The 26,977-nt window shown below is 40.9% G+C and overlaps 1 protein-coding gene across 2 annotated transcripts in view; it reads right to left on the reverse strand.

Moving 5' to 3' along the window:
* The window catches only part of cdh8 (cadherin 8), a 93,497-nt gene that overhangs the window by 36,764 nt on the left and 29,756 nt on the right, over window positions 1-26,977 (reverse strand). For both annotated transcript variants that reach the window (XM_035682094.1, XM_035682095.1), the window contains exons 2-3: window positions 24,239-24,533; window positions 1,092-1,211 (exon numbers count right to left, since the gene is read on the reverse strand). In XM_035682094.1, coding sequence (XP_035537987.1) covers window positions 1,092-1,211; window positions 24,239-24,533 — 415 coding nt within the window. The remainder of the gene's footprint in view (window positions 1-1,091; window positions 1,212-24,238; window positions 24,534-26,977) is intronic.

Genomic DNA, 26,977 nt, shown 5'->3' on the forward strand with positions numbered 1-26,977 from the left:
GGTTATTATGGAATTTTTGCCCAACGAAGCAAAAAATAAAACTGTTATAAGACTGATAAAAGAGAATGTTTCAATATTTTTGTACGGGAGTCCAGTTGACACACTCAAAGGGACTTTTTAGAAAGCCTTGCTGCCTTCAGGTTTTGGTCAGCCTCTATCAACATTTGTAATGCTATTACTACTATAACTACTGTGTTATGGTTGTACCAGTATAAGATATTGTTCGAGTGACTGTGAACATATTTCATATAAGCATTATATGAAAATTTCCACTGCATACTGCTTGCTTTAAAGTGGATACACCATTCAGTTGTTTGTTTGGGGTCCTGAAAGCTTAAAACAGCACTCACAGTTGAGGTAGGACCTTACACAAAATATTTGAATCGTCACTGTGCAATAAGGTAGACCCTCCACATAGGTGTCCAACCTAAAAGTCAGTTGGACGTACTTACCTAGAGATAAGCCACAACTTGACCTGGAGTGACTGTAAGCTCATTTATCTAAGTTGAAGCAGGTAATTGAAAAGGATGGATGTTTAAACAATAAAAGGTTTTGGCCTGATGTGCCTGGCGCTGTCTGAAAGAAAAAGACCATTGAAATAATCCTCAGATGTAATCGCTGTCTCACTGTAAAGCCTGTTTCTTCCTTTTTTGTCCCATTATGGGCGTGGCGTTCATTCATTACATTTTGTAATACATTATGCTCTCCATTGGTTAGAAGCAGACAAAGGATTTGCACACTGTATTAATAGCTCCCATTAAATTTAATGAAGCAATGTTTCGATCTCACAGAGATCTTCGTCAGGCTTTGTCAGGCAAACAATGAATAACAGCACAAAGAGCTTTGCCTGTTTCACAGAGGTGTCCTTTTTTTTTTTTTTTTTTTAGTCATAGTTCAAACTGGACCTCTGTATTATTGCGTGTAATATTAAGCATGCTGTTTATAGTCGAATGTGTCTGCTGGTTATAGTAAGCAACTCGGAATGCACAGGAGACTTTTGAATTCGATGTGTCAAACCTGATCTGAAACTTTGTCTTCAGGTCAGACTCATACCTCATTTCCAACATCAACAAGCACAGGACTGCACTTACCTGAGTTGGGGTCTATGGAGAAATATGGTTGTCCCTCCAGTATGCTGTAGACTAGTTTTGCGCTGTTCCCGTACACTGGATCATCAGCATCTGTAGCTGTTACCCGGGTAACTGGGGTACCTGTGGGGCAGAAAGACAGAGCTATGAACTATAACTCTATAGGCAATCATCTCTACATAGCTGTGAACTGAAATTTAGAAGTGCTGAGCCAATCAGGATGAGACTATTCAACCCTCTGTGGGGTTGATTTGTTCAAAAATCCAGTCCTGTCTGTATCAGACATGCTTGATATCTGCAACGAATTGCCAATTGTGTTGCTCTGAAATATCATTTTTTATCTGTATATTTTTTAACTTGTAAGCAAGGAACAGTATAAAAAAGCAAGCCCTCCCTTTTCAAATGAACCTCCCCTTGATATCTCCTAATATCTCAAAATGATATACTATTGTTGGATTGGTAAAAGTCAATAAACAATAAAACATGTAAGATGCATTGATGCAAAGAATTTAAAATGTACTTTTTGTTAAAGTTAATATGCAAATTGAACAGTGTCCACCAAATGTCACACTAAAAAGTATGGCAAACATAGAATAGCTATCTTAACATTGCTTTCTATTCTTGAACCAAAAGCAGCTAACTGAACAGTTATTACCACTGTCAGTGAGTAAATTAACTGGGCAAAGGCGGCAGCTCTGTGAAATACAAATGCGGAAATAAAAATATAAATTGGATGTGAGACAAATTTCAAAGACCCTTCCTTGCTATTTTAGTGCACTACCCTTCCTTCAGCAGACATGCAGTCCTGCCCTATTTTTGACCCCATCTAACCCCTAATCATTTTTGTACAGTCCCTAACAACAATGAAATAATAAAGTGTTTGAGTCTTTTTTTTGTCTGAACTAAAAACAACATGCTATTTAAACAAGCATGTGTTCCCACAAACACACTACATCTTGTATTTTGTCACCCTGTGCCCCTTAATCCGTTTCCCAATCGTGTGTGTACAGATCTGGCATCAAAGTGTCAATTACTAGCGGCACATGTGACACGACTTCAGATGAAATACGGTATAATGGGTGTTTGGCCTAACTGAGCAAACCAGTCTTGTCAGTGTTGATTAGTCATTTAGCCTCTTATAATGCTAGCTTCTGCTGGGCATGTTAGCTAGTGTGCAAATCCACATGACAGTGATGGATGTGTCACATACTTATTGTAACACAGCAGGGAAAGGAACTGTGTTGCTGTACTGATGTCAAAATTATATGTTTACATTCTTTTCACAACTATTGATCCACAAGAACTGCAGACCTCTAATACACCCACCGAAAGTTCCATCACCTGTAAACACCCCGTTGAAGGTTGTAAGATAGTGACTGTCTTTAAACCTTATTAATTTAAGCAAACGTCAAGCCTAACGCACAAAGAAAACATTTTACCTTGTGAGAAGAGAGTTTAGCTATGTTAATGTAACTGTTGGCACTTGTATTCTTAAAATGCTAATTGGATACCATTCCTGTAACACTAGAGCAATTAGCCATTACCTTCACACCAACAATACTTAATGTAGCAGAAATTAGGTTCTTTATTAAACCAGCTCTATGAGGTTTGCACAAAGTGTATGCAAGGACCTTCATCAATATATCAACTGTACCAAACGCTCAGGGCAAATCAGAAAAAGATTTACAATTCAATCCACCATTCACAGCTCTATTATACAGTATCAGGAAAAAATGCAGTGAAAAAATGAATATAAAGAGACTATTAACACAATTAAACTCATCCATTTTAATTCACAGTGACCTAGCTCCTCATCAGTCTTGGTGTGAGGGAGTGTGTGAGAGAGAGAGGGAGAGAGAGAGAAGAAGCTGACATGCTGACAGTGAGCAACATGCTGGCAGGAAGCTACAGATGGTATGGTAATTGTTTCTGTGAAAGATGTTTAGAGGTGTTCTGACAACAAAGAGAGACGCCCCTCGTCGCAGACGGCACAGGTCCTGCCACAGGCACCTAAGTCTGTCCACTGCAGACGAAAAGGCTTGTAGCAAAGGCCTGCGCCAAGTTCTGGCTACGACATTGTGATTCACAGGTTTCAGTCATGAATTAAAACATGAAGATAAAAAAAATGCCAGATGTGCTGTAAACACAGTTCCTGCAAAGTCTACAGTGTGCAACCCACAAATCAGACATCTGTATTCTGTTGGCATATTATCTTTTGCTGCCTCTACGAGCACTGAAACAACCCCCAAATGACCTGCTGACCAACACACTGGTGGAGGGGTCATGTGCAAGAATGTGCAAAAAAAACCGTGATGAAGTGCCACAGGCTTCTGTCTGCCACCAGAGGGTTAAATAGTTAATAGTTTCCTGTGTGTTTTTATTACAGAGGTGTTGCAGTTATACTTTAAATCTGAGTCACAAAATAAAACAGTTTTGGAACTGTTTCACAATAAATGCTTCATGACTTTCTGTGTGCTGGATTGTTTTTTCACCCTGCCTCAGCAGGGTGAATTTAGGAGGATCTATTTGAGAAATGATATAATATTTTTGGTAAGGTTTGTTTACATTAGTGTATCGATTCTGAATATAGGAATGACTGTGTTTTTGTTACCTTAGAATGAGACATTTTTATCAACAGAGGCACAGGTCCGCCATGTTGAATTGCCATGTTTCTACAGTAGCCCAGACAGACAAACCAAAACCCTGGCTCTAGACAGGGCCGCTTCGTGTTTTTTGCCAGTTTCCGGTCAAAAGTAGTTTCTCCTTTGCGCTTGGTTGAGTCATGAGGTTTCCACTAGTTGCAATTTCACTGTTAGAAGCCATTAAATCCTATTTACACTGGTCCTTTAAGACACAGCGAACCTACAAGAAGTTTAAAACAAACTCTGAGAATACATACCTTATCTCGAAACCAAACCACCAGAAAGGGCATTTCATTCAATTCAAGAGGTTTATTGTCATATGCACAGTAAGAAACCATACAATATATTTATACCATACAATAAAAATCTTACTTTGCCTGACCTCCTTTACAGTCATGAAAAGCACTATAGATGTATTTCATGTTTTTTTTATGACGTCAGCTACACATGTCAGCCACTGATTAATAATAGTCACAGCTGCTGTCTTTTAACAGCCAAACAAAGCAAAAGCCACCTTTGCACTCTAACTGCAGTAGCAGATTCACAGTTGCAACCCATTTTTTTCACATTGAGAGAGCCTAAAGTGGTCCTCTGAGACGGAGGTGTTCTTGTTATTCATACTCTTATGATGACCCATGCTGTTGTCTTGCTAAAGCTTACCTTGTACATTTCATAGCCCTTGTTACACCCCATGCTTTCTGCTGTGTTTAAATCACAGCAGATCAATGAGCTCTCTGTCTTTCTGTGTTTTTGCTTTTAGAGCCAGCAAAACAAAACAAAAAAAAACTTGATAATAACTTGATGTCAACTGCTGATAAATTTAGAATTTTCTCTACATAACTCAGGTCACCTAATCTCAATTTATTTAAAAAAAAATGTTGTTGAAAATACCATATGCTTTTAAATCTACACACCATATAGGATGATACTTCAGAATGAGGTTATCCATGTGTGCTATTCACAGTTCTGTTCTCTCATAAAACCTGGAATTGTGTGGAAATGTACCCCATACGTGCAAGATAAGTAAATAAAATATCAAATAAATTGGTTGACAGAATGTAAGGAAACATAATTATATAAATTATATCCCACAGATGTGCACAATAATCCAAATTGGTGCGCTTATGCAGTAATGCTGGGAAGCAAATTATATCCTGTGTGCCATAGGTGTTTGCCAATTGTCAAATGAATAAAATGAGAGACAGCTAAGGAAATTGCACCTCCTTTTTTCTGAGATACAGAGCCTTATCTGCCTTAAAGTTAAATTACTACCACTACAGAGGGAGAAGGCAGCCATCTACACATCCCTAATTATGAAAAGTACCTTCGTACTTCTAAAAGGTGTCTAACTACTGCAAACAGGCTTTATAAATTCAGTTACGCTATGGATTGAAGTGGGGGAAGTAGAGGGGTAGGGGGAAAATCTTCATAAAAACAGTGGAACCGGTGAAGCATGAAATAGCTCCCTCTTTCTTTCCCTCCCACAGGGGTAAAATGCTCCTCACCACCCCTGATAAAAAAAAATGAGGGATTAGGAAAGCCAGTGTTTTGGTCCTGTTTCAAATCAGTGCAGATTAGCTCGTCCTTCCCCTTGATAATGCACAGAAATTTCAGGGACACTGCAGAAATGGATGCAGCTGAAGGCCAGGCAATGGGCACAGAAACTCAATTGTAGGAGGAATATTGTCTCTGGCTTTTATTTGAAGCCTGTAGCATTGTGGAGATTACAATAATAGCAACACAACACCTATAAACTTCCAGGGATGAAAACGCTGAATGGTTGCTAAAAACAAAAGACGTGTAGGGGGAATTAGGTATGTAAAAAGCCTACAATGGAAAATGGAAAATATTCATCCAGAATGCAACGGATACTCTGCACAATCTACTGCCTTGGCATCTTCTTTACCTAAAAAGTGTTACTCAGGCACCATTCTTGGTCAAACCTGTAAGAGATGTGCAATCATGCTATTTCCTGTCTAAATGGATTAGTCTCACTTTTCTCCTGCTGTCTAGCAGATGCCCAGTCGCTGAAAGATTGCACATAACCTTGTCCCAGGGACAGCAAATCTCCCTCTGTTGGTTTGGGCACTATCCCGCAGAGTGACACCCATTAAACATGTATGAAAATACAGCCTGCGTTTACGGTTGTTTTCCCACGCTAAGTGTAATCTCATTAATCACGTCCTCAAGTTCACAGGATTTAATACCACGCCAATAATTTCCAAAGGATGCCATTACTCTATATGAGGCATTTACCTCAAATTTACAACTGTTGTTCTTTGTGTTGACGGGCCCGGGGTTTCTAGAATAAAGACACGGGGGTCTAGCCTCCTGTTTTATCAGCCGACAGAAATAATAGGGCACCCACTTCCTATTTACTCCGTACACTGGCTCAGTGATGGGAAATCAATAGGAATCTTCCTTGAACCAGAGAGCAGATAAATTGGGGGATGCAGCCTGATGTGACACACAATGGCTGCAGAAGGACATTGCAGCTTATTTCTGTAACACATTATCTCACAACACAGCTTCATCTGTATAGCCTGCTTATTTCCTTAGAAGTATTGCAAGGATAATCAAACAGTGGAAGGTCATAAAGATGTTGCGCCATCGCGGGATGCTCATTTGCAGACACTTACACTGCAGGGTGGCAGGAAGGGAAATTTAAATTGAACTTGACACAGCTTTATCTACAAATAGAGATTTTTCACAGATAGTTTTTGGACTTGTTGGGAGTATTTCCGCCATTAAAACGCCAAACTGGCAATACATAGAGCATCATTAAGTGTCCAAAATGTTCAAATTAATGGTATGGAAAAATTGACGCTCGATGATGAAATGAAAAATATAGGAAAACTTGAATTTCTTGTCAAATTAACAGCATTGTTTAAAACGGTGTTTAATGGGCTCCTCCAAAATGAAGTGTCTTGAAAAACTGTATGAAAAGAAACATCAAACTATTAACAAAACAATAATCGGCAAAGATACAGCTCACTTTATAAGATAACCTGCAAAGTGCAAAAAACTGCATTGAACAAAACTATTACGTCTTCATTACAATGTCCATATGCACAGAGGCTCTATTTTCCAGTTGATCTAACAAGGACATGAGCTGCTTTCTTTTCCACCATTGCCCAGAATTCACCCTCAGCATGCTTAGTACAACTCAGCAAACCACACCGCAGGGAAGCACTCTCAGCTCAAGTACCATCATACCTATAATCACTCAAAAAAAATGTGTCATTACAGTTCATTTACTATTGCTGGAATGCTACACTTCTCCTCCATATCCCTCCATCCAGTAAGCATGGCAGCTGCGTAACATCTCAGCTCAGCTCAGCTTGGACCAGCTCAGAAGCGTGAAGGGTAGAAGACAGGGGGCATTCATATGTATGCAGGCACTGAGCCATAGAGAAGGGCTATCACTGAGGCATGGGGAGAGCTGTGGGCTGCATGAGGCGTGGGGCTAACAGTGCCCTGCTGTGAGCCCTACCCGGGTAAAACAATACTGTTTATGTCTGACTGGCTTTACACTGCAGGGGTCGAAAGCGAGAGGGAGAAACACAGGGATAAATAGAGAGAGGAGCAGTAGTGTGCATAACAACACCGGATTCTTGGTGGCTTATTGCAACATAGAGGTATGCATAAGGCAAATATTAGATATTAGAAAGTTAGAAAGTTTTTTTTTTCATTTTTCTAACACAACTCACCCTTTAGGCAGCCATTTTGGAAGTCTACAGCTTTTATTCAATGCTTACTGTGGGCTCAGTGGAGCTTTTAGCAGCTAAAGAGCCAGAGGTTTATTTCAGGACTGGGTGGACACCAAAGCAAAGCTAAAAGAAGAGTGATTAGGACTTACATTTGTCAGGCCAATAAAAACACAACCCAAAATGCATGCTAATGTAGCTTTGTGTCTGCTGGATGTGTAAATAGGAAAGTTTGTCATATAAACTTTATCAGGTCATGTCATTGTATTTGGTCAAAGAACTCACCCCAAACTGGTTTAAAGAGGAAACACACAATATGTTCACAAAGTTGCAAAAAAAGAAGAAAAATAACCATAAAAGCTGCAAAACAATAACTCTCATTCACAGACTTTTTTCTTTTTTATCCATTTGCTCATAAAACCTCATGACACAGTCTAGGTGCTAACAAACTGAGCAATTATGATGCATACCTGTGTCCAATGTAATATTATTGCTGCTGTGTTACTGGTACTGTTTGCACGGGGGGGGTTTTCTCACAAAATTCTTTGTTGGCCCTTTACACAACATTTCAAAATCTGTTTTAAGTAAGCTGTCTGAAATGCAGAAAGACTGCTGAGCCTCTAACTGTCATTAAAGTGCTTCTTACACTAAATTTGACATTCTATTGGAAAAATCTTCACAGCCGATTACATTTTATTTTCCATTTTCGGTAGCAATAATTTGATTACCATCAAGAAAGGCAGAATTCTTGACTTTGATGAAATGAAGGTGAAATGTGAAAAAACTGTCTATTACTCAGAGATTGCAAACCTCAGAATGTGTTCCATTTGCAAATTAGACAACTGTTTAAACAAAACCACGTAAAGAATTATGTTAACTACATGCTTGCTATAGCGGCTGCCATGTCATTCAGAATTAGACAGTACAGTCAGTCCGTCTGTTGGTCAGTAAATATTTTCTGGTCTCATAACTGTCACAACTAATGTAATGAACCCGGGCATAGTGAAAATGTAATAATGCATCCCATGGCAATGACTGTTTAAATGAGTCCAGCCTTCACTTAGCCACTGCTCAACACCCCCCCACCTTCATGCTTTTCTAGGTCAGAAAAATGGCGTGCCAAAGCCTTTCTCTAAAATGGCTGGCCTGTGGGGCTGGACTGTCCCCTGATAGCGCCATTGTGGTGACAGGAAAGTGATTATGTATTGATCATGATCACATAGACACTGGTGTAGCTCTCTCTCCTGTCTGTGGGCAAAGAGGATAATAGCTCATGATCAGACAGGGAGACTGACAGCCCATCTCTCCAGGCAGTGCCACCAGCACTATTTTTGGACAGTACCACCTATTTGATTGAAATGCATGCACACGGATGGGGAACAACGCAAGAATTAAGAGGCGATTAGCGCTGTGAGGCAGAGTATTGTCAAATACAAAGTGTAGCGCTGTGCTGTAGTGTGGCAGGCCAAAGCTCTTGATAACACAGAAACGGTTGTAACGAGGTGGAGAAAACAAGCGTGTCGAGGCATCCTTTCATCCATCCATCCATCCCCGTCCGTCTATTCTCTCAGAGGAGAAGATGACATACTTGGAGCATCGCCAGTTGATTTTCCTACAGTAGTCAAAGCCAGTTTTAGATTCCTGGGCTGCAGATGGGCATTTATGGCAACACTGCAGATGGGCATTAAGGGAAACCCTTAAACAAATAAGCATGCTCATAAACAACTGGCATGTGTGACTGTTTTTTTCATTTGCCAGTGTAGTCTCAAACCTCCCACCCCTTCATTTGTCACCATTTCCACCAAACACTCACATGATCTACAGCCCGGGCTGTGACTAAAAGTGGTGGCTCTCCTCGACCATGATGTTTTATATTTATATCAGGAAGATGTAAGTATCTTAGATTGCAGGGAGGCACATAAATAATTGCAAGGCAGGAAAAAACATGGTCTCCCCTGGCCCATCAGTCTTCATAACAGGACTAATGCATACTCATGCTAAACTGCGTGTTTCAGCAGGGCCGCAGAATGCAGCTGAGGAACAGGGCAAATGAATGAGGAACACCCCGTGGAGGCTTAAAAGATCAGGATATATGTGTTTATTTCAGGCACTAACACACTTTTCAAAATTAGAATCGGCCAAATACAACATAGGCCAGAGGAGGGCTTACAACAGGAAAAAAATATCTTGAAGATAAGATATGGTTGTCAGCATCCAAGAATGTTCCCCAGAGCCAATGATGGATAAGGGATGCTGCGCTTTTGAAGAGTAAGTGGACCGTCACACTTAAGCACTTACATTGTCATTGTTGTAGTACAATTACTAGTCTTCTATAAGACAGAGAGGGGGCCGTCACAGAAAAAGTGGGGACAATGTTTGTGTACTTGTCTATGTGTGTGTGTGTGTGTGTGTGTGTGTGTACAAGATGTGTGTACATGACATCCCTTTTTCAAAGAGTTGGCTACTGAGCCTGCCTCCTTGACAAGCCGTTTACAGGAACGGCAGGAACAAAATAATTAAGAGGGTCCTTTGTTCCCCACTGATGGCCGTGACATATGCCGCCATTTTAAAGGGTTGTGTCATTGATTCACTTTAATTAGTTCATAGGAAATGTGTGCAACATGCAGATAGAGTTCAGGACTGGAAGTCGAGGACGGAAAATTGGGCACTTCACGTGTTTAATTGCTCCCAAGGCATTTACAATGGCAAGGTAATAACAAAGAATAAGGCAAAGTATATTGTCTAATGAACAACTTTATCATGGGTAAATGAACAAAATGTTGCTTAATTTGAGAACTCTGCCACAAGGGTAAGGGTGTTTAATGTGAATTATGCCTCCTCAATAAAAAAAGGAAAAAAAGGAGAAAAAAAATACATGTTTCAGCATAATGCAAAGCTGTGGTGGGAAATGAACTTGCGGTTAATATTTTTGCCGCATTACATCAGCACTCGCTCTTGAGAGTGCTAAACCAGAGATCAAAGTTATTACTTAATACCAGAAATAAATTACTTACGTATACACTGTTGCCAAAATGCCCTTAACGAGGTGTGTATCCTGTTCCAGCTGAGCTGCTCAGTGGCCAACGGTAGGCAACTCCCAGTGTGTCCCAGTGTGTTTATATCTTTCTGTGTGAATGCAGAGCTAATGTACGCCACTGAATCACACAACTAGACCGAAATAATAAAAAATCCCATATATAACAAGGAAGGAATTAAGATGAATGGACTGTGCAATTTGCCTTCTGGTCTATCAAGTTCAAGCTTTGCATTGCAAGTTACGTCCTCCACATCAAGTCCTCCTGCAAACCACTAGGCCACAGCAGTGTGGCGGAAAAGAACAAAAGATTCCTTACTACTTGAAACCCTGACAAGAAAAATGAACAGCACTGTACAGACACGGAGGAGGCCTTGTCAATTTATGTCAGGAAGAACATTATTAAATTATCGACTAAGAGATATTTTTGCCACAGTGGGTTAAAGGCATCTAGCCTAACCCTCCCATTCCAAGCGTGAATGAGAAACTACAGTTGGCGCGAAAATCACAAAAGGCACCATCTAGAGCCAGTGTTTGTTTTTTTTCCGTTCTGGGCTACTATAGACTCTGTAGAAGAGGAACCCGGCCTCTGTAGATTTCTGCCAATGGATCCTCCTAAATGTTACATACTGGACCTGTATTGCAGTTAATCATAATTGTTACATACAACATACATACGTATAAGTTCTGGGGTCCCAGATAAACATATAATAATCAGCCAAAGTTAGAACACTTTTGGGGATTTAACATATTTATATATTTATTATATTTCAGTTTGTTTCTGTCTTCTTAGCACTGATTTGAAATGGCTGACACTCAATTATATATAAAAAAGGTTAAGACGTTAAGTTTCCATGCAGATATCAAAATTTTGAAATATCAGTCTGATGACTGGCTCGCTTGAATTAGTTTTTGTATTGTTTATATTCATAATAACATAATACCTCACCAAAACTTCATTCAAATCTTCAATTGTTGCTTATTTAGACCTGAATATTCAATGTTATTGTGAAAAACTAATGCTGGATCAAGAATATAATGAAGAAAGATAAGGTCTCAGATCTGAATAACATGCATCTGTATAAATAAAAGCATCTGGAAATTAAAAACTAGGTATACGAAAAGGGCTAAATTTAAACTTAAAAAAAAGGGTGGCAGCTACTGTATTGCCACTAATGCATTGCAACTTGACACAAAAATGAAAATCAAAAAACAATATAATAATAACAATATAATAATATAATGATTCCGATGTATACACTGACTTTATGGGTAATAGTCAGGTTTGTTTTTTTAGCTATTTGTAACAGAAAAAGTCAATTTTCTTTAGATGCCTCTGTGAACATTCACATTCTTTCAGAGTGTGTTATTTTCATATTCTGGGGGCAGCACCGGCACTGAGGATGACGTTGCACTAAAAACAAAGGACAGCGTTGGAGAGAAAGCGTTGCCATCCCTCCCTCAGCAACGACTCCCCCACGCTGCTGCAGTGCAAGAACATGTTCTCAGTCAATTACATACTTTCTATTCTTACAGCCTGCAGAGATAAAATTAAAAACAAAAAAACAAGCTAAAACCCTTCAGTGACAGTGGCAGCACACAGTCTGTAACCCATAACCCCAGCAATTGGCCCATCTACAAGCAACGTATGACAGAGGTCCTCCACCTCCCACACAACTGCATTAAGACACTGAACTTCACTGAATCCAGCCATGTCGTTTGTTTCTGTGCCGAGCACCTTCTAAGTAATACACTCTGTCATCTGACAGCCGTCCTGGAGTGAGAAGGGTTAAAGCGTTTTCCCAGAGGAATGTCGAAACGCACTACGTGACTGGTGACTTAATGTCTTCGTCAGCCGGTGAGAGCGGTGCTATGCTGCCGTCTGACAAGCAATCCATCACAGAGAACACACAGACAGAAAGCTGCACGCCGCCACATAAAGTGTCCGCAAGGCAGACATGCTAAAACACACACCTGACGACGCACACCGACACGCACATGCATGCATACCCTCGACAGAGATGGACACACGCTTGTGCACTTGTTAACATGCTGACAGTCATACAACACAGGAAGACAGACAGATGCACAAACATTCTCCAAATACTGAGCAAACTCTCGAAGTAGGTGGCCAGCAGAAAAAGGGGGGAGAAAATGACAGAGGAGGAGAGTGACAGAAATGGTGGAATGTGGATTTACACCCCTAGTAATCCCAAGGTTTGTTTACACTCCCAGAAGTGAAGTGAAATTTTAAAGGGCTATCTCTGTAGCGTGCTGGAGAGCAGATTCACCCAATTACACAGCAGCCCCCAGTGTGACATAGTAAACCTGCTGTAAGATTGACTGTGTGTGTGTTTGTGTTTGTGTGTGTGTGCGTGTGTGTGGACACCAGACTGTGACTGTGGTAAAACCACAAACTGACTAAATCCATACTGCAGTGTTGAGAGCAATACAGCTGCCAATGCTCCAATACACAAACAGCCAGAGCAAAAGAAGGCTGTGTGATGCCACAAATCAGCTGCCTGCATGACAGCAAGACAGTAGGGTGTAACACACACACACACACACACACAGTAACCAGACCTGAATTTGGTATCGGCCTGCGATAAAATACAATAACAACAGAACATTTAAAGTAATATCTGAAGGAGAAATAAGACAAAAAAAAAAGACAAAAAGTTAAAATAACGAAATTAGCAGGACCATATATTGTGATAACAAAATAAAAGCGGTAAAAGCATGGCAGACTTCTTCTATTCCTTTTTTTTTACTTTCCATTCATTGTATCAGACAGCTGAGGCGTGGCAGTGACTGCGTGAGCCAGGCTTTAGTTAATGGGGACAGACATCAAGAGGAGGGCCTCGCCCGTATACTGGAGATTTGATCCTTTCGTCTTATCAGCTTCTTTTTCAAATGACCTTGCTGTACGGACTTTTATGCCTCTCCCTTTTATTCTCAGCCAGTGATTGGATGGGCCTCTCTAGTCTCAAATCTCTGCCACCTTGATGAATGTGTTCCACCCCCATTTATGTTGCATTGACCAATCCCCCTCCCCTACCAGATACACATGAATCTTGGCTGTAGCCACTCGAATATGTACTCACACACACACACGTATAACCACATACAATGTCATTTTTGCAGTTAAATTAAGTCTACACAGTCTTTTGTTGGAGCAAAATGTAACTTAAAAGAGTGTTATTATGTTTTTCAATGGGATGCAATCACTGCTTTTAATTTTAGGTGCTGAGTGCTGGTGCCTGCAGGGTCCAAATAGCTATGGTTGGTACCTCAGACAATTAATAATGCAGACATGGAGGGATGAGAGTACAGGGGATCCTGTACTCGCTGCTCAACACTGTAAAATCACCTGAAGCATGAAAAGGGAGCACAGCCCCCAACACACACACACATACATGTTGACTTTTGGCTGCAGAGACGCGGAGCAGAAGTTCTAGCTTTTATGAAAAAAGCAAAGTGTAAGTGGGAATGACGTGCCGCACAATGCAAGATACAGCAGGAAGGAGACCCAACAGAGCAAAGAGGGATGAATGCAGAGCAGGAAAAGCGCACAAGAAAGAAAAAAAAGGCCCTACAACACAACATTAAATATCCACAACTCTCTTCTTGAATAATTAATAGGTGATCCACGGCTGTGTGCTGAAGAATGCGTACGAGAAAGCATCCTGACATATTCACAGATATGAGTAAGCATTTGCCAAGTCAGAGGTGCGAACTGGAGCCCTCCTCATTTTGCCTGTTTTAGCGATGATGCAGAGAGGACCGCCCACTCACCAGCATGACTTCAAACAGTCCCTTGTCACTTCTGGCTGACATGTAACACAGTCGATAAGAACACACACACACACAGACACAGGCCCACACACGGGAAAGTTAGACTACTTCCACAAACCTTTGAGATGTATTAATCGGCAGAAATAAATTCCTCCGGAAGTTAAAAGCTCTTAAATTACAGAGCAGAAACATCAACAAAATGTTTTAAAAAAAGGCCCTCTGTGTGACATTGCCATGTTGTACGGTTCTGCAGCAAAGCAGAGAGAAAGTGCAACAAATGATTCCAGCTCAGTGTGTCATCTGTAGAATAAGGGGCCAATAGGCAATCAGTGAACAAGTATATGACTGAGTGAGTGAGAAAATGAATGTTTCAGCCGAGCTACACCAAATCTATCTCTAGTAAGATGTGATATGTACCCAGCCTAATGAATGCAACCGGTGGCGTTGGCGGCAAACTTCACTGATCTCACATGCAGGTGAGGTTGCAGTGGAGCACTCTAATGACGCATGGCTTTTATTGGTGGCAACTACACACCGGTGGAGCTAACTCATGTTGCGCCTACTCTGTCATATAAGTATTTTGACTTTTCCTTGACTATCACTTTTTCTGTCATCTACATGTAAAAAAATTGTATCATCATCACAGGCATCACATTTTAAAATTATTATTAAGGGAGCAAAGAATTACATATTTTGTATTGATTTATTTCTGAGAGTAATACACAGCTCGTGCACAATGTAAGACAACACAATTCCACAGTGTGAAGGCAACATTTATTGTGAGTACTTTTCATTTTAAAACAGTACTGCATCAATGTGTTCCCATGAAGTTGGAGACGGATTAAAAAAAAAGAATGATGACAAGCAATGCAGATGGAGATGAAGAAATCCCCATTTTTACTCTTATTTTGGTTCTAGCTCCAAGAAGGTTCCATATCTGTGGCTGTGAAATGTTGTATATTATATAAAGCAATAACATACTCAAGGCTATACTGTGTAGTAGTGGTGTGCTGGGGGTCATAGGGTCACAGGCTTAAGGCCAGCTGCTGTAGATAAGTGCCAATATACTACATCTTATTGATATTTTTTTTGCTGTTGAGAGGCTTTGACACAAAAAATTAATTATTATATTATTATTAATTAAAAATTTAAACTACACAAACAAAAAATAAATATAAAAATTGTTTGAATCCCTTAAAGATGAATAAATTGTTCCACCGTGTCTTGGTCACAACATCTCTTTGTTGTTTCAGCTCCGGGTCTACTTACATGTGCAGTCACACTCGCTCTTACCTCCAATGCAGCATCAGAAGGGCTCTGAGAGCAGAGGCTGGCTATAAGCTGTGGTCAGTGCACACACAGGATGTGCTTTTTGACAGCTGGTTCACTTTTAGGGGTGTAAAAATGAAGGCCACTCAAATCATTAACTAAAGTATCAAAAGCTCTATTGAATAGCACTCCATTAACAGTGGGGCTGCACTGAAATCTGACTTAAAAGGGGAATGCACCAGTTTTATTAGATTTTATTAGAACTACAGTATGTGAAAACAGTTGCAGAGTGTCTAAATTTAATTAAAGTATTGTCTCGATAGAAAAGATGTTTTCGTTCTGCTACTGACTGGCCTTAGTAAGTTATATTGTTTTTTGACATGACTGGTTGGTCATGATAGACTGTGGTAGATGGTTCATCCAATCACCTGCTGTATGTTTTGTATGTGAGTGCCCTTTTCCAATCAGTCTCCAACTATGACTTGCCAGCTGTGTAACAAACCATCTGGCTCAGTCAGGTTAGTGTTTTTCGGAGCTAGAACCGAATTAGGGATTACAAATTAGGATATATATCTCTATCTCCCTTGCATTGCATTTTCATCATTTTTTTTTAAATCTGTTTCTTGCTACTTTATGGAAGTACAATGCTAAAAATGAAAAGTACTCATAATAAATGTTCCCTTCACAGTGTGAAATTATTCTTTCATTGTGCACAAGCTGTCTCTGTTACTGCCTTACAATGGCAGATCAGAAACACACAGATTTAAATCAAAGCCAATAGATAACAAAAGGCTTTACCACCCATTTTGGCCCACTAGAAAGCTAATGATGGTTTCAATTAGGGCTGCAACTAATTATTATTTTCCTTATGGATTAATATTCACTTTATTCTCTTAAATAATCCATTCACAGAGTAACCGTTTGGGCAATAAAAGATCAGAAAATGCCCATTAAAATGTCCTAAAGCTCAATGTCAGATCTTTAAATTGTGTTTTGGACTGTTGGTTGAGCAAACACAAAATAGCTGGAACTAGGCAATGTTTGGAATTTTTGCTTGAAAAACAACTAAAACAATTAATATCACATTAGTTGTGAATTAATTTTCTCAACTAATCAACTAATCTGTATAAGCTTTAGTTACAATAATAGTAGTAGCTAGTTTGTGAGACCGTCTGACTGCAACACTTTCTATGAATTGTTTGCACAAAGTAACTCCCTCAAATATTCATTCATTCATTAACTGACTCACCCGTAGTCAGCCCATCTGCCCACCAGTGGCCATTGAAGGCATTACAGAGTCTTCAGCTGACACACTGAACCAGGATCAGTCTCTCTCCTCCCCTGCAGTACTGCTGAAGGGAGGATGCTGTGTCCTTGTTTTCACTCTCAGATTGATTAACTGACCTTGATACAATGATCAGCAGTGTGTGACAGTATGACAACGAAAGATGAGTCTTACATGCATTTCAGGGCTGCAAAAACTTTCCTAACAAACGTTTAATTAAACAGGACACTAACCTGGGACGTGACAGGTTTAGATTTTTTGACAAAAGGTCTATTCATGCATTCAACAGATATTTAAAAATATAAATTTCATTTTTAACCTTTGTGTCCCTCATGTACCTCTGTTGACCCTGTTGCATGAAATCCATTTAATCACATCCACGGCAACACAGAGGCTGGTCTTTGTGACAGCCTCGGCTATTCGCATCCTTCTCATCATCATTACAGAAACAGACACACAGCAGCTTGCACACATGCTCCGAAACACACATATGCACACACTCTCTCATTTGGCTTCCCTTTCATGAACTTTGTTTGTTATTTACCTCCTTCCTTTTCATTTTTCTTCTCTACTTCATGGGCACAGCAGAAAAAAAAACAATTTTGTTTGAGAAACGGCACTGTGGCTAAGGAGAAGGCTGCTTTTTGTCCTTACTCTCATTGAGAGTCTTTTGCTATTCATCGGGGCAAGGCAGCCAGGCCAGCAAGGGAGGCAATCTTATGCAGATCACATTGAAGGGCTTCATTACCTAGAAGCCAGCTACTTTTTGTTCTCCCTCAAGGGAAGAGTGAGAGAGAGCATTAGCTTAGCAAGAGAGAGTGATGGCGAGCAAAAGGGAGGGAGAGCAAGAGAGGGGGGGTACGGTGGAAAAAAGTGTGTGCATGAGAGAAAGAGAAGGAGCGAGTTACAAAGAGAGTGCGTCTCTGTGGGCTGCACAGGGAAGCAGGGACAAATTACACCTGAGCAGCATCTTTACAACTGCACGGTGGCTTTATGCTAACGCAGAGAAAGGTATGTGTTTTAGTGCACATGTGCACTTCTATGCACTTGTCTGTGTGTGTGCAGTAGATACACATGCATTTACGTGTACAGTGTATGCCTGCCTGCATGCTCCAGAAAAAAACACATTGCCCCAGGAGGCTCTAAAGGGCTTATATTACTGTATCGAGACTGGTGACTGATGATGTTACATACATAATTCAGAGGTACATTGGATAATAAATAACATTTGATGCATTAGTTATACACGTTTGTATGTGATATTGAGCAGCTGTGACTGTGTGTGTGTGTGTGTGTATGTTTTGATGTATTGTTTTCTTTTTTACTCCTGAACAACATATATGTTGGCTAGGGAATATCTGACTTGCCCTTTTTTATTATATAGGCTATGTAATTGGTAAGTGTGAGACAAAGAGATGCTGAATTAGCAATGACTCTCTATCAGCTGCAGGCCATAGCTACAGGCAAGAGCAGTGAAGAAGAATGGATACATACAAAGAAAAAGGAGTTACTGGGTTACTGACAGGTGCCAGGTATCACAGACACAAACATGCATGAAAACAGAACTACAAATAAACCCACGTACACAAGGGAAAAATGCACGTTCACACAGATGCACAAGAGCGGATGCTGTTGCCAAATGAGGTGCGATAGATAGGAGTAGCAGGTTATTTACAGAGAAACTCCAGGATGTCAGTTAAATCCTTTCTGCCTCGGAGGCCTGTCCTATCCCCATTTAGCACGGCCACAGAAAAGGGCAGGCTGGCATGAACGCTGCCTGGCAGTTAGACAGGCCTGAGAGAGTCAGAGCCTTGGCCAGGTTCACTGCTCTGACCCCCTCTCACCCTAGCTCAGCCTGTGAGCCGCCCACCACCATCACCACAGCCCCGGTCTGCCGCGTCCCTGCCCAGCCCAGGAGCGTGCTCGTCAGATGTGCCCCGGCCCAGCACTGGCCCAGCTCTGGCCCAGCTGCCCACTATGTTAAAGGGCCAGGGGCCCCCTGCCACTCGGTCCATCTGCCAAGCTGCAGACCAGAGTCTAGGATCAGAGAAGAGAGAGACACAAACACCAGACACCCTCGCTTTTAGCTCTCTGCTCAAAGCTCAACAGAGAAATGCCAGATAAAAGATGCACTATAAATGTGCTTGTTTTACTTATGTGGGTTGCTGTGACCCTGAAATACTGCTAGGGTTTATTCAAGTTAAACTGCATTTAATGCATTCAGGCTGAGACTTTCCAAGAGCAAGATAGGTTTAAGATTTACTGCAAGATCAGCATAGTACAATAATATTTTTAGGTATATCAAGGAAGGGGATTTTTATAGAACATCTGGCCCAAGTGGAGCATGAAATGCTCTCAAAATAGCTCTGCTTTTCCTGTATTGATCTGAAAGATGGCAATGTGTTGAAAAATATGTGAAGAGTAATATGAATAGACAGATGTATCGATAGATAGATAGATAGATAGAAGACATAGTGACACATGCTCAGATGAAACATACACTATTTAACAATGATGTTATCCTTCATGCAGGATTATGTTTCAGTGTATCACTTATAAAACTGTGTGAGTATTAAATCATCGGTGATCACAGTGAGCTTTCTGCTCTATATATGTTTGGAAGCGAGAGACGATCAGCTCTGATAAAGGTCTGCATCTTGCTCATTTCCATACGTCTCCCCTTGATCAAGTCTGCTCATTTATCGTCCAAATCTGTGATGACAAGCCTTTACTTATTTTCCCAGCTGCCGGTGGTGATGAGAGCGTAATCAGAAACATCATTAAGGCCCCACATAGACGGCTGTGCCTGTTAGTCCTGTTACCCACACCCATAATAACTCTGAAAATGCAAATCAACTCCAGGTAATCTATTAATGTCACTTCAATTTTATGTCTGCGCTCCAATTTAGCAGATCTTGACACATTTGGCAGGGATACGTGCCTCCATACAGGTATTCATTTTGCTGGGGTTTCAGAGAGCACGGCCCGTGCGAAGAGGAGACGGGCCATCTGTCTACGCGCCCGCTTATTAATCGGCCTGATAATGAAGCACACTCACAGCCTAACACTCCTGGGGCATCTCTCGCATGAGTTCCATCCGGCAAAACAACTTTCAGCAAGTTTGTTTCGCAGTGTAGCAATTATTGTCATTCGCACCCCCCCTTAGCGCAGGGAGGATGGTCTAGCGACCTCCTTCTAATTACCTGAAGCGTCACTTCAAGCAGACTTTGTAATTTCCATCTACATCACAACCCCCTTGTTAGCTGCAGAAGGGTAGCAGAGCCTTATAATTCCAACATATGGTCGACAGACATACGGGGGAATTTGTCAGCTTGTACTGGCCTTAAAGTCGAAGACCCCATTAACAGGAAAACAGGATCTACTAATCCTGTGTGATCTGTGCAGTCAGTGCAAATGAATTATAATACTCATCGCAGCCAGGCTCGCACAAATAAGCAACAAACTCACTTTTAATTGAAGGGACAGTAAAACATAATTGTCTAATGAATATAAAAGTATGAATATAGTAGGGATATGGAGAGGTAGAGTATATCAAATATTAATTAGATTAAATTAATTGACAATGATTAGAGTTTTTATCCTTAAATTAACAGAAAAGATCACATGGTCCTTTACTTGCCTGGAGATTAGGAGTAGAGGAAATTACACAACCCATGGATTTGTAAAGCACATAAAACAAAATCAATTAGATAATCAGAAAAAATACCGCGTGTGGTTACAGCTGCACTAATTAATATTTTTATATTAACAATGAATGAAATGAGTATGCGTAATGTGGAAAGGGTTGCTCATAATGAGCCAGCAGAGATCCAACACTGCAGTTCCCCACTGTCTCCCAGGAATTACATTTATACACTACTTTGGAACAGCAAATACGTTTTGGAAAAGCTAACGCAAGTAAAAAACACATAGGCTAATTGCATATTTTTAAACATTGACAAGTAAGTAATCCTCCATACATTTCCATTGGACTTGGCCTGTAGTTTCTGCATTTGCAGCTCATTCCTTTATGCCATGCTTTTTTCCTGAGCTACTAGCAGGCCACTGCACTTCTTCTTCTTTTGCTTCTGTTCATTCACTGTCTTGGTTTTCTAGCCCATGATTTAATCTCCAGCCGTGGCAGGCTGCTGTTTTCAAAATGGCAGACAAACAACGTTAGCTAGCTTCTAGCTGGCAAACATAGTGGAGCATTTAGCAGCAGGAAAGTTTCTTTTTTTCCAGGAAATTCTGAATAGGGGCTAAGACGGAGCTAAAAGAAGAGTGAAAATTTGACTTTTGATTTGTTGGACGGCCAGAAACAGAACACAAAATGAATAACATGGTTACTGTGTCTGCTGGATGTGTAGCCTATGTGTTCACTCTACCCAAGAAAAGTAACACCCACTCAAGCACAGCGGTCACAAAATCTCTGCTGACAACAGACTTATCGCGGCTCCTTACACTAATGAGATCAAACTCTATTCTGACTGGCCGTCTCTCCTCCAACACATCCACCACCTTTGCTCTCCACATCCTCTCATTGTTGCACTGTACTTTGAGAGACGATCCGCTAAACAATTAAAATGGTAGTCACCTCCATCCTCAGCCATTCAGGAAAATGAAAGTCACAGAAAAGTCACAGAAAGCCACACATCTTATCCGACTGGCCCTTTTAAAGGAAGAACAAAAGGTCTTCCTCCTTCGTTTCCCATTAACCTCTATGCTCCTCCGCACACAGGAAACATGGCGACCTCAGTGGCCCATGTCACATATCTCATCCGGCTGTGGGGACCGCTTCCTATGGGGGATGGTGACATTCAATGAGGGGGTTTTCTATCTAGCTGTAGTCCTTGGCAGATAAAAGGTGGCTGTTGATATTTGTCCCTGGTCTCAGTGATACGCCGTGGATACATTCTTGATAAGCCAGGAGCCGGTAAGACATTGATGAAGTCTGGAGTGGAACTGACAAGCTCTGTAAGTGGATAACATCGTCAAGAGAACCAGCCTGTTATGGTCCGGATTAGATTTTTGATTATTCGATACAGGTGGCTTTTCGCGAAGCAGGAACACATCAGCGCACTCAGCATTGTCTGAACTCCATACAAGATGTTTGCAGCATTTCTTAGCATGTGCCATAATTACATTTTAATGCTTCCGAGTTTCATGTCGTGGCAGAGATTTGCTCATATGCAGCAGACCTCACCAACATCCATTTATTTTCTACTCCCTTTTCCTGTGGACTTTATTAGTTATCCACTGCTCAGCACACTTTCAGTAATCCACTGAGTCCTGCACAAATTCTCATTTCAGTGCGATAAAGATGAAACACCATTGCAAAGAAACCGGTGATTTATGAATATGAGGCGAGAGAGATGAATGACTTACTGTTTGTTTGTCCGGAGCATCTGATTCTTCCCATAATGCAGCAGCACATGAAAACTTAACAAGAGGGAAAGTAGTCGCGGAAAGAAAAGCCTTTCAAGCAAACAACTGAGCTTTCGTGAATGTTTAATTAATCAGTAGTGACAAAAGGGAACAACAATCAACAAAGAGACGCCGATTTCCATTTCTTATGCATTATTCCCACTGGCAAATCACAGAGTGCTGTCAACTACCACTTTGCTCTCTACCTCATCACTATGGCTGTCCCTGCACTGCACTGACAGAACCCTTGGAGAGCTACAATACATTTCAACTGAGATCCAAAACAACGAGCAGCAGGGATCAAGTAACGGAGTTCAGACAACAAGAGTTCACTGTTATTCTGTGTTTACATGGATTCTTTTGCGTCGTGTTTTGTTCCTTTTTGTGGCAGTGGCAGCAAATAAGAATCAGCTACAATGATCATGAGAAGCTGACGCTAAATCACCGTTACCTCAGAGAACTGACGCAAAGGCTGCAACCTACAGATGGGATTTACCAAACAGATTCCATTACATACCTAACACCATCTGCCCTAGCATGTTATGTCATCTTCGTGACAGGTTACAAGAGGAAGCTCGATGAGGAAACACAATAACAAGCGCATACCGCCCAACAACAGACCTCAGCACCCTCGCTGAACTCCTCCAATGTCAAGACGGAATAAAGACACACTCTGATCTCCTTCTTTCCACTGATGGAAACATTTTGTACAAGACTCCTACTGCTCTGGGGTCATTGGCGAGGCTCCCCTGAAGAAGAAACACAGTGCACTGATCTATGTACAGGCTCCTGCCAATCCTAGATGAGCAGTGCATTTGAATTATTGTGATCATCACACATTGGTCATTTAAATGCATGGATGGAATAAGAATGTGAATATATGAATATATTAGCATACAGTGAAATGGAAAGTGTTTGCAGTGGTTTGTGTACCAGTTTGTGGAGGCTTGAGGAACCGTAGCCTGTGGCAATTAGCATCAGTCAGTGTTGTCAAGCTAAGTGACAGTTTGGTGCTAACAGTTTGTGAGTGTAAATGCAAACCCTTTATGCTTTCATTTGGCGTCTTCTGCTTCCCCTATGATTATACTAAAGCGCCTGAATCTTGAATTAAAAGCTATACATGTACATGCTTTCCTACAGTGAGGTTTGTTCAGCCGTACTGCGTTAAGAAGGAAAAAGGTCACATGACCAAATCTAAACACGCAACCAATACAAAATAAAGTAGTCTGCAGTGGTTTCTGCTCCTACAGTGCTCTTTCCCACAGTTTTTGTCATCTATAAAATATTACATTCTGAGCTTTCTAATGTTTCTATAAATATTTGATCGAAGTGAACACCAGCTTATATCACTTAACTGAATAAACACAATAAAAAATCCACATATTCCCAAACTCCCCACATCACAGGATATCGTGGCCTTTGGCCTATACAAAGTGAAGAATAGCATTTTTCTTATGCTTGTCAGACAGTCGAGTGCTGGATCTACATATGCTGATGTTGCTGTAGCATGTCTGAGATGTGCTTATCAGCTTCTGTAGAATTCAACTTGTGTGTGAAAGAGTTTTAGTAGGCCGTTTCCTGCTTTCCTGATGTGGTGAGTTGTATGATTTTACAATGCAAGACTGCGTGGCTCACATTTTGTATTTTGTAACTTGGACTTCTTTGTGAGTGAGCTTCTTTGTGAGTAAGCTGTTTTGTAGAGGATATAGCATTAGCATTACACAGCCTCCTTAAGCGTGAGTTCAGTTGCAGCACTGAGCTATGGGTGAAGTTCTGGTGATTTGATTTGATTTATCATTCTTGTATTTTCATTTGCCAAGACACTCATAGCAAGCAAGCATGTAAATAGGCGTACTCATTTCCTCTTGTTCTTATTCACTCATTATTTTCATGCAATAGCCCATTAGACATCAGCCGTCTCTGAAATCTCACACACTGATTAGGCTTCTGTGTGCGGCGGAGGCCAGAAAGGAAGTCTGTTTATTGTGACTCACCGACAGCAGACATTTCTGGAACTGAGGCTCGGTACGGGCCTTCAATGAACTGCGGCGGATTGTCGTTAATGTCCTGGACTTTGATGATGAACTCGGACGGTGGCTCCAAGGGCTCGTCAGTGTCAGCATTAACAACCTGGGCTGTTAGTGTGTACTCTGCCTTCTCCTCGCGGTCCAGCCTCTTCATGGCGTGGATGTCGCCCGTTAACTCGTTGATGGCGAAGATGGTGCCTGCCCCCTCACCTGCAAGGACATACTTGATGTTCTTGCCACCCACATCCAAGTCTGTGTGTAGCTGCAAGCAAGAAGGAAAAAAATAGATGAAGTTAAAAGGTACAGCAAAGTCCTCAGTTTGGTCCCACTGTGTAAACTGGGGGGGTCTTTAACGAATGCAAGTTGATATGCTCAGCAGATTCTAGAAGTAAATGCAGATAAGTGTACAGTATGACAGAAATGTGTTGTTTTTGTCGCTGGGCTTTGCTGCAACTAGTGTAGCAGGGATACTAAACGTGGCTCAACATAGCCTACACTTTGCTAAATGAGGCCCGCTGGGGACAATAACTTTATAAGTAGCACAGGAAATGGACCTTAGCCTACATTGTTCCTCGTTATACATCGCAAATACATCATACAAACACACTTTGTGGGGGATGTTGCTCTCTACAGTCTGAAATTCACCGAACGAAGAAGTGCTTTGAATGTGCATTCCATAACACGGCAAGAACAGTATGAGAATCCATAAAAAATTAAAGAGGAAACACTGCACATGATGATTCATGCTCACAAATAACTAGCCCCAAAGTTACTGGACGGTACTGCATGTTCCTCATTATTTTTGTAATTACAGTTTCATTAGTTCACTAAAGCTGCATTACGTGCTAGGCTGAGTGGTTGGCTTCCCCTCACATGGGCTGAGTATAACTAATGAGTCTGACAATGCTGCATAAGGCTGTTGAAACATCTGTGGACATAAGAACAGGCAAAAGCTTCTGCTGTTTCAAGTTAAAAAGGTAAATTGGAAGGGCAGGAGATACAACGGTGCGGAAAGAAAGAGGTCAGAGTGAAAGCGAAACGCCGGGGCTTTGACATGAGGGAAGCAAAGAACTTTGCTTTTATTCACATAAAACAGAAAGAGCACTTCTTTGGCTGTAAGTCACCTTTCATATAAGCCTCTTGATCCCCAAGGTGAGTGACTTTCAGAGGGAAAGAGAGAGGCACTCAGAAGAACATTTACAAATCCAACAATGTTCAGTGCTGCTGTGACACTGCTGGCAGCCCTCTTCTTTCTCAGTTTGTATTTTTGTTAATATACATGCCTCGCAAAAACACATAGCCGCACACACATGCACACAATCAAGCACACAGGCATGCATCAAAACATCTGTATTCAGCAGCTTTAATTTCATTTCCTGCCACAGTGTTTCAACTGAGATTCCTGTGGGAGCGTGGTTAGGGTGCAGAATAGCAAGGTAAAAATCTGTCGGTGAAAATCCCGACCTCTAAACCCCCCGCAATGTTTTTATAAGCCAGCTTTTATGCATATACTGTCTCGGAGGTGTTGTTTGCAGACACTGACAAAGCACATTCACTTAAATTGTCACACCTTGCACTTTTGTTTTCCTAATTGTGCCATCATTTCACATGAATGATGTAGCTCATTAACACAAATGCCTCGCAACATCCTGCACACTGAGAAACTCTTTAAATGAGCTCAAATTAATGATGGTCTGTCATTGTTTTTTTTATCCTATGTGTGACTTCTTGGGCGTAGTGGTATGCCTGCAGCTCGGCATATATGACTGCATGTGTCTGTGTTTCCCTCATAGGGGTGCAAATTGACTGTCTTAGCTAGCATATGGGTTGTGCCTTATATCATGCATATTTTTAGCAATGCATCAATGATTCAATCCTGGTGTGCTTGGCACTGATACTCATTTCCTTAATTTGACACTAATACTGTCAGTTGAGGTCACAAATAATGTAAATGGATTCATTCCAGACCAGTTTTCAAGGTCAAAATCAAGACTCAAGCTCAACTTCTTAGTCAATCAGGGAAAATTTAACGACCTACAGTTCCATGGCAACTGTGCAAATTCAGCTGCTGATGAGGACCATGTGACATGATCAAAACAAGGTGGACCTTGACATTAAATTCTGCCAACTGTTGTTTCCAAAGTCAAGAATGAACTTTCAAGCACATGACTGATATGCATGTAACTAAATGAATGAGTGCACTTTCTAATATTTAATGTAATTTAAGTTTGAGTTTACTGCTTTTGCTGATTATCTGGCATTGTATTTGCAATATTGTCTTAATATTTCTTGAGCATGGAGATTCATTCATGCCCTTGCAAACACAAATCCTTGGTAAAACATTCTAATGTTGGGAAGACCTGGTAGCCTACGGGTTGAGGCACCGACTACTAATGCACAATGAAAATAGAAATGAAAGTAATAAAAAAGGCCAAGTAATGAAACCAATAAACTAGATAAAAGACAATAAGAAACTCAAAACCAGGCTAAATAAGTTATATAGTTCAGGTCCTCGGGCAGGTCGTTCCAGTGCCCCACCAAAAGTTTTTGTCCTGCACTTTGGAGCAAATGAAAGACTGAGTGTTCTTAGTGGTTCACACATTGTAAGTATGTCAGACAGATAGAAGATTGTATAGTGTTTTATAAACTAATAATGTCACAGCTCTTGGTATGCACAATCAATGGTCTGTATCATTTCGAGGCAGT

This window comes from Morone saxatilis, unplaced genomic scaffold, assembly GCF_004916995.1.
Source record: "Morone saxatilis isolate NCDOM2014 unplaced genomic scaffold, NCSU_SB_2.0 Contig11, whole genome shotgun sequence".
Classification (NCBI taxonomy): Eukaryota; Metazoa; Chordata; class Actinopteri; family Moronidae; genus Morone; species Morone saxatilis.